Here is a 10,939-nt window from a genome sequence, read left to right as displayed (position 1 = left end):
GGAGAAAAATTCATAAGGGAGTTTGAATCTAGTGCTAAATTCCTAAAAATACATTTAGCATGGTGAAATTGGCACAAAAGATGGAAATTCTCTCTTCTCTCCAAAATTAGTCAAGATCTCACTGTAAAAGTTTTCTCTTTCAATTTATTAAATATTTCTCTGAATGGGAGATGTGCTTTGTGCTATTCTGGGAATTATATAAGGAAAGAAGTTAGGTAACCATTATGAAGTCTGAGTGTAGGAGAAGTCTCAATTATAATGTACTTTCCAAGGACAAAAGATAAAGAGGTTATTTTGAATCATTAGAAAATCAAGCCTTGGTTAGAAAGTGAGAAATATCAAGTTCAGAGAAATTTATCTATCACAGACACATTATCTGAAAAGAACAAACGTTATGCCAATGTTTCTAAGTACTCTTCCACATCCGACAATCTTTCTGTCATTTGTGGACAACATCTGATTCAGGAAAGTTGATTTCATTTCTAAAGAAATAGGAAGATCAGGAAAAAAAATTATCAACAAAAAGAAAGAGAAGGTATTTTTTTTACAATGCTAACAACCAATTCATTAAATAATTACTCTTTAAAAAAATCAAATAAATAAACACAGATCCCTTGAAAGCATCTAGGTAAAAATAATCATGATAACACGTAAATTGCCCACATTCTAGATGTTTTGGTGTTGTGATTCAGCTATATATTGGAGAGAAAATATTACATGGGAAAAGTTGTGTTCATTGTTTCCCTGTCTTAATACCCTTATATATGATATGGCACAGAGGGCTGTTGGGGGTAAAGGAAGATTCGAGGTGTGTTAATGTAACAACGCAGGGGACTGTACAGCGCTGGGTCTCAGTGCGAATGAGCAGTTTGTCAATATCTTCTGGTCTCCAGTGAGCAACAAGAATGGCTCTCAGGGTATTGCAACTCTGTCTGCTTCCACCAGAGATCATAATTGGGCTATGAATTTTTACAACAGGAAAGTTCCTATCATAGACAGAGACTGACAAGTTTAGTTAAATTAACACCAAGAGCATCTTAGTACTGGATGAGCAGTGTGCATGGATATCACTCAAATATGTAGTGATCCTGCTTATTTTTCTTTCTTTTTTATTAATATATTTTTGTGATAGTTTACTGGTTAGAGCTTCCAATATATATCTTATTTCTGAGGATTGCTCAGCATACTGGTTTTCTGCCCAATGACATGATACACGCTTTGGGGAATTCAAGAAGCTGATTGAGGTGAGTAGAGCTGATTTATAAATCGAAAGCAAATGATAGCGGAATATGTGAACTGAAGCTATTTCTTGATCTCCGAAAAGCTAATTGGGCACGTTTCAGGCCAGGTCTCTGAAGGCACAGCTCATGAACTGTCTTTCTGATGCTGTGCTCATTATGGACACTCAGTAGAGGACCGGCTAATGCTAGAGAAATCCCCATCAAAGTGGCCTTTATGTGACTCTGCAGATTTACTTCAGGAAAGAGAGAGAAGGAAAAAGAAGGGAGAGATTTCAGGCAATCAGCCCTTACAGAGCCCTATTTGCCTTAAGTAATTGATCTGAAACTGAAGAGTTTGTCTGTGAAGGCTTCCTGGCTTCATAAATTCTCAGGGGACTCTGTCTTCTAACACATCAGGGTTTAACCAGGCTTTATTTGTTACTGGTTGTTGGAGGACATGTGGGATTTTATGGTCCTGGATCTACTCTTTGAACTGGAAGACTGAATACAGCACACATGACCTAAGTATTCTGGAACAACCCGTGTTTGCCACTGACGCTTAAGCGTTTTAACGATAATCTTCAATGAATTTAATTATTATCTAAATCTCATAACCTATCCTCAATTATTCATATTAATAATTCTAGGTAAGATGAAATGTACTGCATTGGCATCACGCTTTTATTAAAGAATCAAATATCAAGGAAAGAAAGACATCACAAATGGTCACAATGCTGTATATGGAGAAAGTTTTTGAGCGACTTGGGAAATTTAAGTCAATGTATTGAGGAAGCAACATAGTGGGTTATGTCTACATGGGAACATGAAACTAGGATTTGAGGCAGTCAAAATTTTTGGAAGGGAATAGTGGAGTCTGAATCCTAGAAATCTTCCTGAATGATATGCGCATGTTGCAAGGTTTGGATATTTATAAAACAAAATAGAGGGGATTTTGCTGAGCCATCTCTTCAGGTTTTTGTAGTTATAAGAGTCTGATTCCATTCCACGAAATCTGCAGAAAAACTTCCTTTATCATTGCCTGAGTGTTATAAAATGAGTGGTTGTCCATGAGCTAGCTCATCAAAGATAATACATGAAAAAAGTACTCAAAAATATTTTATAAATCTGGGACTTCCCTGGCGGTCCAGTGGTTAAGACTCTGCCTTCCAATGCAGGGGGTGCGGATTCGATCCCTGGTCAGGGAGCTGAGATCCAACATGCTTTGTGGCCAAAAAACCAAAAACATAAAACAGCAGCAATATTGTAACAAATTCAATAAAAACTTTAAAAATGGTCCACATCAAAAATATTTTATAAATCTCTGTAAAACTCTCCTTTAATAGACCTTTACTTTTCAGAAATGATAATCTGTAAATAAATTAATTTTAATTTTCAGATTTCTAAAAATATTATCAAGACAAGAATTGTTACTATACACTTATGTGTAACTAGAGAGCAGGGGAAAGTTTGGTGGATATTAAGGATCCTTTGTGACGTAATTTACTTATCTACTGATTTTTTTCTTTTTTTGGTATTTGTATAAGTACTTAATTGTCTCACTAAGTTTTAAACATATATAATTTATCATTCCGATGATAGTCTTTTGCTCCATAAAATTAATGTATAGTCAAAGAAATTTAGAGAAAGAAGACATTTTAATGGTCACCTAGTCGAAAGTTCTGAATTTTATCATATAAGGAAGCAGAGGCAGGACATAAGTGACTTAACCCTGGCCCATACCTCTATGTGTGATGGGGGCTAGTGCAACTGCCAATCTGATAACATCTAATCTGGTCCAGGTCCTCTTCTCTACACTGTACTAGGATTATATCTAACTGAGTAGTTTTAAAACTTTGTAGATTGTAAATTAGTGTTTTATTTTTTTAGACGATAATCTATAATGAGAAACCATACAAAACTCAGCGGGAGACATTCTCTCTCAGAATGTAAGGTATTTTTTTTTTCTTCTTGAACAGTAGACTTTTTTCTTCAATAAGAAATGAAGTAGAAAATCCTACATTGTAATTCAAGGGCATCACATTTCAAAAAATAGAGTATTTAAGTTGGGGACATCAGTTTACCTGTGATTAAGTTTTAATTAATGCCCTTAACTTAGATCCCAACAGCTATAACATAATGTTCTTATCTTAGACAAAATAAGAACCCACCAAAAAGACACAGACTCAGATTAAATCAAAGAAGCTTTCCTTCAAAAAAAATGATATATGTACACATTATACATGAAACATACAACTAATATCTTGAATTGTGACCCAAGTGAATTTTATCTGAATACTGAAAATGGATGCAAGTTGAAGATCTTAATTCGATCAAATAAGTAATCTTAAATAGAATGAGGATAATTCCCTCCGGTCTATACTTGTCCCATGTGGACAGAAATCTTTGCACGTAACTACATTTCTGCAAGTCAAGTCAATTGTCCAAAATAGAAACACATTCAAAGGATGAATACATTGAAATAATGAAGAGAAGAGCAAAATATAAAGACAGAAATACTTTTAATGTAGCTCCCTTTCTCTGAAAATATTACATGTGAGGGAAAACCTGGGTTGTCAGATTTAATGGATGAATTGCTCAACAGCTATTTTACTATTGTTTCATTTGAAAATTTTGTTTTGTACTTTCACAACTAGCAGAGTTATTCCCATCACAAAGTTATTTCTATCAAGATGGACCAACACACTGTATTACAGGTCACTAGTAATATGTACTTCACTATCTGTTTTTGAAAAGCAAGCTCTCCCTCCAGTCAAATACTACCTTTTTTGTAGAGAAAGTCATTTTATTTTTATTCTCCAATCTACAGAAATCTGGTGAGCATTGCTTTCTTTTAAAAAAAAACATCTTAAAGGCAGTTAATGCTTAGGACAAGTGTGACAATGCATGTTTCAGGAATTAACAGGGCAGGAGCTCAATTCCTTTTATCCTACAACATTCCCTCAGCTAGGAGGTGGCTAGTTCTTGGACTTAAGTGACTCGGACAAGGATGGAGTCGGTCCTTAGCCAAAAAAACATGACTCAAGGTTACTCTGTTCCCCTCCCCCCCACATATGCTAGGTCCCTTCTGCTGAAAACTCCTCACGACCCATGTTCCAAGTCCAGTCATACGGGATATTTAACTCCTCCCACCTTGTCTCTGGTCAGCCTGTGCCTGAGACTCAGAGAATGCTTTTTGTCCATCTGCTTTGGGCGGGCCCTTTCTAGCAGCCGGGGAAAGCCACGTGCTAGCGCATATGGATGGAACTGATGGACATTGTCTATTATACCCACAGGAATTCAGCCTCCAAAGAGCTACATTGACTCATTGATTTGTATCCATGCTCCAGGCTCCTGGTACCCACACTATAACGTAAACTCCCTGCTGGCGGGGAATTTGGAGAGTGTGTTTGGCACAGGATAGGTGCTCAATAAACAAACTTTGAAAGGGAGAGAGTTGTGTTGAGCGAAGGGAAGGCTGCAAAGGAACTTAAAATTTGAAGGGTTTTCTACGTGTCCAAAGAAAGAGAGAGAGAGAGAGAAAAAAGAAAAATGTGAGTACCAGAGTATCATCATTATTGTTTTTATTCAACCTTTAGGAATTCCACTGGCATTATTTACCAGAGAGCTAGCAGGGGAATCCAGGCTGAAGGCTAAAGGACCCCTGCCCATTGACCCAAATCAGGAGGCGCAAAGCCTCGGGTCATAAGCAATGACACCCTCTTGGGTCCCGACAGGTGCTGGTGGCCCGGATGGGGCTCTGGACCCCCAGTAACCCGCTGCCCCCTGCCTTCTCGGAGCGCTAGACCATGCCCAATGGCAGCGCTGGAGCCACCGAGGGCTTTGCACGCTGGCACTCCGCTTCTCCGGGTTTTAGCAGGAGCCTGCGGGGGGATTGGGGGGGTGGTGAGGGGACCCGTGGAGCCTGGCAGCCTTGGTCGAGCGTGTGGGGAGCTGGCGCGTGGCGCAGGGCTCTCTCCTGCGTTGCGGTTACTGGGGAGATGCTGGAGCGCGGCGCCCGGCTGCTCCACCTGGCGGGCTGAGCGCGGAGCGGGGAGCCCCGGGGGGTGGGCGGGGGGCGCGGACTGCGGTAGAATGCGAGCCGGGCTCCTCCGGGACTGCGAGACAAAGCTCGAGCGCGGTCAGGTGCCGCTCGCCCGCCGCTCGCCGCTCCACTAACTTGTCTCTTGCTGGTGTCTGGTCTCCAAGGCTCTCAGCGCTTTGGGGTGGTGAGGGGCGGGGGGAGTGGGGAGTTAGAGGGTCTGCGGTAGCCGAAGAGGGGGAGCCTGCCTGGTGCCCCTCTTCTTCCCTTCCCTATCGCTCCCCTCCCCCCACCCCGTCGCTGCCGCTTTCCCTTCCTCCGATTCGGAGAGCGTCGGGCGCCTGTGACATGCGATCGCTGCCAAGTGACGGACCCCGAGTCTGAAGTGCCCGCGAGGAAGTGAGCGCCAACGCGGGCCGCCGGCAATGACAGCCATGAAGCCGGAGCAGCAGCCCACCCCGGGGGCCAGGGCGAGCCAGGCTCAGTCGGCGGACCAGGTGAGAGTTGGCAGCTGCGGCCAGGCCCGCCAGGGGAGGGAGACTGCAAGCCGCGCTCCCCCCGCCCCTCCTCCCGGGCTCGGCTCCCACGCCTCCCTCTCCCCACCCTCCCTCCGCCCCAGTTCCAAGGCTCTTCCTCAGCTCATGCATGGACTCCGCAGGAAGTTAGAGCATCTGAGCGCGCTCCGGGCCCGGGCGAGAGGATGCGCACGGTGGAGAGCCGCGGGGAAGTGGGGAGAGAGGTAAAGGCTGGGGTGGCCCAGGGAACCCCAGCGGGAGGGCCCCCGAGCGAGGGAGGGAGAGGTGGCCGGGGCCAAGGAATGGGGGCTTCTTGGCTCCTAGTAACGCACGTTGGAGGAATTGCTGCGCGCCTGGAGGCGTCCACTTGCTGGGTTCGAACCCTGTCTTCACGTAGCTCGTGAGACGAGCGCTGGCCAAAGCTACCCGAGTAGGCGAATGACCTTTAGGCCGGCAGAGTTTTTCCGTTCCTTTCTTTTTTCCTTTGAGGAGACGGGGACGGGGGCGCACACCTTTGAGGTGGTCTGCTTGGAACGGAGCTTGGAGCAAAAAGGCATAATTAAGGGGGAACTGGGAGGATACTGGCTTTAGTGATTTGTTGGGTCCAGATGTGTTGTGTCTGCAGAGATGAGGTGCCCTGTGCTGGCTGAGGGTTATTTTAATTGCTTTTCCGTCTTTCCGCTCCGGCCACCCCCTTTGTGTTTCGGTCTTTGGGGATCTGTAGCATAACCATATGGTGAATCTCCATCTCGTTTCTGTCCCTGGATTGGGGTGACTCGGGAGTTTGGTGTCGCTTTTTCCCAAAGTTGGAGGGTCGGGAGCACCGAGGTGCCCTGGCAAAGAAGAGGGCGGCTGTGAGAAGCCGGGTCGAGATGCCGTCACGTTTACCTGAATTAGAGAGTCTGAACCTAGAGGGTTACACTTAGGTCCGCGGATAACTAGGGAGCTGGAGAAGGGAGGCGCCGGGGTACAGAGATGGTCCCTTTGCCCCGAGTGCACTGTTGAAGGCCGCCCGACGCATTTCTGGCAGAGACACTCCTAGCTCACTGCTAGACATGGGTGAAGGGGGTGCAAACAGCGAGGCTCCAGTAGCATCTCGGCTCTTCGCATATTCTAAGCATTGAGGAACTAGTGAAGGGGAGCTGTCCAAATCGTCCTGAGTGGCCGGGGCGGGGGTGGGGGTGGGCAGAGGAGGCGACGCCAGGGCTGCTGTTATTAATATTCTAGTCCTGGTCATTGCTTCTGCCTAGTGGCCTCTCTCTTCTCCTTTTCCCTCCCCTTCTCATTTCCCTCACATATGTTTCACACAGGTGGTGAGGATTACTCAATGCCTTACAGCTCCCCATCCCTTTACTGGGATGAATGTTGCAGTTTTTACAAAGCAGTTGTTTTCTTAAACATCCTCTTTGCTCCCTACCCTGAGATAAATATGAGATTATTAAAACATTTGTATTACACTATATGTCCCTTCCCCTCATACCTCTTTTCCCTGCTCCCTCCTGCACACATCACAAAGTAACAACTGGTTAGCAGATTATAAAAATAATTTCAGGAGAGGAACATGGGTTTAATATCCTCTTTCACACTGACAGCCCTTAAACTTCATTAACAAGCCACTGAGCCTCTCTACTTGCTCTTGGAATGATGCTACCAATAAGAATTAGTCAGGTGAGAGTCCCCACGTGAAATCTTTGCTCACTAACCTGTGACACCAGCTGGTTACTTGAGGTGCTGCGGACAGTTCAGTGGTGGTGGAGGTGGGGAAGAAGAAGCAAAGCAGAGCACACAGAAGCTGAAAATGTATATGTAAATGGTGGACAAGTAGTATATGGACAGCAAAGCCTTTTGTCAGAACGAATCTGGTACTTAAAATTCATATAAAGACAGAGATTCAAGTTTGAATCTGTTCTTTCTCTTGTTAGTGTGCGTTTTTGTTTATGGTCACTTCGAATAGTCAGGGAGTGGCCATTTGCAGAACTCTTGTTTTAATTGAGTTTTTTAAAGTGCCTTTCTGAGCACTGACATGATTTTAAAATGTCAATGGTATGCATATTACGCTTGAGTTAAAGTGAAAGAGATTGATTTCTCAAGGGAAAAGAAAGACTGAAATATACATGGCAGCATCCCATTGGAGGTTTTCCAAGCACTCCCAGAAAATACCTATATGTAGTCCATTCTTTGTCTATAGCTTGACATGTGAAATCATGACCAGATGATGTGGACAATTGCTGTCAGTGCTTAAGCTATTTCTTCTAAGATTACTAAATTTTTATTAACAGTATTAGTCATTGTGACCTAATTCTGCAGTTGTCAGACAACTCTCATGTGGTCCTAGATATAATACCTCCATATAGACATGACTGATTGTTCAAGTTTCTGCGATATTTCTGGAAAAAAAAAAAGATTCACAAATTTATCTAAAACTGTAGCTTTATGAAGTTCTACTTAATGGTTAAATAAGGGGCGTGTTCCAACTAGTCACTTAGTAGGTATTGATTTTGAGTGATTTAAGCTTTTGAATGTTGTCAGAAAGGTCCTGTGCTTTCTGTGATAGAGATGTTTATGAAACCTCAGAGATGCCTTGTCCTGATGCCATCAAATGCGCATTTCCACTTACAGCGCCGTAGAAGACCATAGTCTTTCCTCTGGGTGAAATGGTTATGAACCACATAATTTGGTTGTTGTGATGGTCCTTTAGAGAGCCGGACGTCCCTGTTTCATCTTATCTGCTCTGGTACAGGGTGCCATGAACAGAGGCAGCCCTTCCTCTGGGAGCAGCTGCAGCAAGAATAACAGGAAGTGAATATTTTTATTAACGTTCTGAATCATTGGAGATATTTTTATCATCTCAGTAGTCTTGCCTTTAAAGCTTCATTGGTTAAATAAATGTTTATAACAGTTACTTCTGTTGTTTTTATAACACTCCATATTTACAGAATGTCTAAAAATAAATGTTTGCTATTGGTAGAAACAGTCATTCTCACTTAGCGTATAATCAATATCCATTTTACATCAAGGGATACAAAATCTTGAGTGGCTAGTTGTAACTTATTAGGTTTGGAAATCACTTCCTGAATGCTTGCCGTGTGCTGAGTACTGTCCTCTGGGTCGGTAAGTTAACATTCAATGAATGCATTTTTCTGTTTGATCCTCGAAGCAACTTTTTGAGTTAGGTCTTGTTGTTATTCCTGTTTTAGAGATGAGAACACAGAGGATTAAACAAACTAAGCAACTTGATCAACCTTGACTTCATAAGTGGTAGAGATGAGACATAGCCCTAGTCTATGGCACTTAAGAAAAATAAGCTCATTTAAGTCTAAAGCTCCACCTTCTGGACTTCCCTGGTGGCAGAGTGGTTAAGAATCCAGCAGCCAATGCAGGGGACACGGGTTCTAGCCCTGGCCCGGGAAGATCCTACATGTCCCGGAGCAGCTAAGCCCATGCGCCACAACTACTGAGCCTGTGCTCTAGAGCCCATGAGCCACAACTGCTGAAGCCTGTGCACCTAGAGCCCATGCTCCTCAATAAGAGAAGCCACCACAATGAGAAGCCCACGCACCACAACAAAGAGTAGCCCCCGCTTGCTACAACTAGAGAAAGCCGGCGAGCAGCAATGAAGACCCAATGCAGCCAAAGATAAAAAATATAAATAAATTAATTTAAAAAAAGCTCCACCTCTAACCTCTACACAGTTATAGTTCAACACACTGCGATTAGCATAATGCAGAAGAATTGCAAGTATTATGTATGTGTGTGTACAAATTTACCGTGATTATAAAGTAAAGAATTTGTTTAAAGCTTCAACTATAAATGTAAATAATATCTCTTGAAATTTAAAAGTTAACTTAATATCTATTCTGTTGATTAAAATAATATAAAAAGAACCAGATATACCCTGATAAGTACATAGGAACTTAAAAAAAAATTTCGTATCATTTGCCCTTGGTAATGATGAGACTTTCAAGGCTTCCTAAACAAGTACATTTTTATAGTTAGACCTGGTTTAGAATTTGCCCACGTTGCCACCAGGTGGCACCCTTTTGCTGAGTCCAATGGGGAAAAGTATTTCCTAAAATGTTTGACAGTCCTCGGCTCCAAAAAAACGAAATCAAACAAAAACAAAAACAAACAAGGAAAAAAACCCATAACCTCACTTTCTGAAGTATGACTAAAAAGTATATTTTTATAAACAACTCTTTGGCTGTAGAGACAGCATCAGTTATGCATAAAAAAAGAAACAACAAAAACAAAACTCATTCTGGTAGAAATCCAGTCACTTACAGTTCAGCACATAGCAGCCTCTTGATGAAATAATTCATGGTCAGAATTGCGATTAAATATGTAATGTATAAAATGCCTTTTGTAAAATACCTATGGTACGTTTGACTTTTATGTAACATTAACCTAAAATGTTTTCATAAAGAAATTAGGATTCACTATTTTTATTTCAACTTTGGTCTAGCAAACCTGATTAAAATTTTCAAATATATGCTTAATGAACTCATAAAAAAGTTATTCTTCCTTTTTTCCCTTACTAATACATAAACATGTTATAATTTAGTTTATAAAGTATTGTTTTTAACTCAGAACCTCAAAAATAGCTTTTAGAAACCATGTTGAAAAACTTTAACAGAAGGTTTATTACTTCTAAACGTTCAACATAAAATATATACTATCTTATTGGTGGAAGAATTCTATATGATTTGGTTATGAAAGACATTTGATGCAGGTGCTATGTAGAAGTCTTTATAACTTAGGAGATATTATACGTTTCCTACCATCCCTCAATTTCTTATTATATATATTTTATGTATATCTTTGCATATATATGACATTGTATCTACTGAGTTTAGAACATACCACAAAACATTCCTTGCTTATAAGCGTCTACTCTCTCTGTTTATTTCAAAGACTGAGCAAATTGCACATTTAAGAAAGATTAAACTATATTAAAAACAAGTTAAAGGGGGCTTCCCTGGTGGCGCAGTGGTTGAGAGTCGGCCTGCCGATGCAGGGGACACGGGTTCGTGCCCCGGTCCGGGAAGATCCCACATGCCGCGGAGCGGCTAGGTCCGTGAGCCATGGCCGCTGAGCCTGCGCATCCGGAGCCTGTGCTGCGCAACGGGAGAGGCCACAACAGTGAGAGGCCCGCGTACCGCAAAAAA

General features: G+C 42.3%; 1 protein-coding gene across 1 annotated transcript in view; it reads left to right on the top strand.

Moving 5' to 3' along the window:
* Positions 1–5,684: 5,684 nt before the first annotated feature.
* Positions 5,685–10,939, top strand: part of DPP10 (dipeptidyl peptidase like 10) — a 638,912-nt gene continuing 633,657 nt past the window's right edge. Inside the window, exon 1 of the mRNA XM_024734508.1 lies at positions 5,685–5,756. Coding sequence (XP_024590276.1) covers positions 5,685–5,756 — 72 coding nt within the window. The remainder of the gene's footprint in view (positions 5,757–10,939) is intronic.

The sequence above is a fragment of the Neophocaena asiaeorientalis genome, unplaced genomic scaffold (assembly GCF_003031525.2).
Source record: "Neophocaena asiaeorientalis asiaeorientalis breed wild unplaced genomic scaffold, Neophocaena_asiaeorientalis_V1.1 scaffold32, whole genome shotgun sequence".
Classification (NCBI taxonomy): Eukaryota; Metazoa; Chordata; class Mammalia; order Artiodactyla; family Phocoenidae; genus Neophocaena; species Neophocaena asiaeorientalis.
This window is presented reverse-complemented; position numbering and strand designations above follow the sequence as displayed.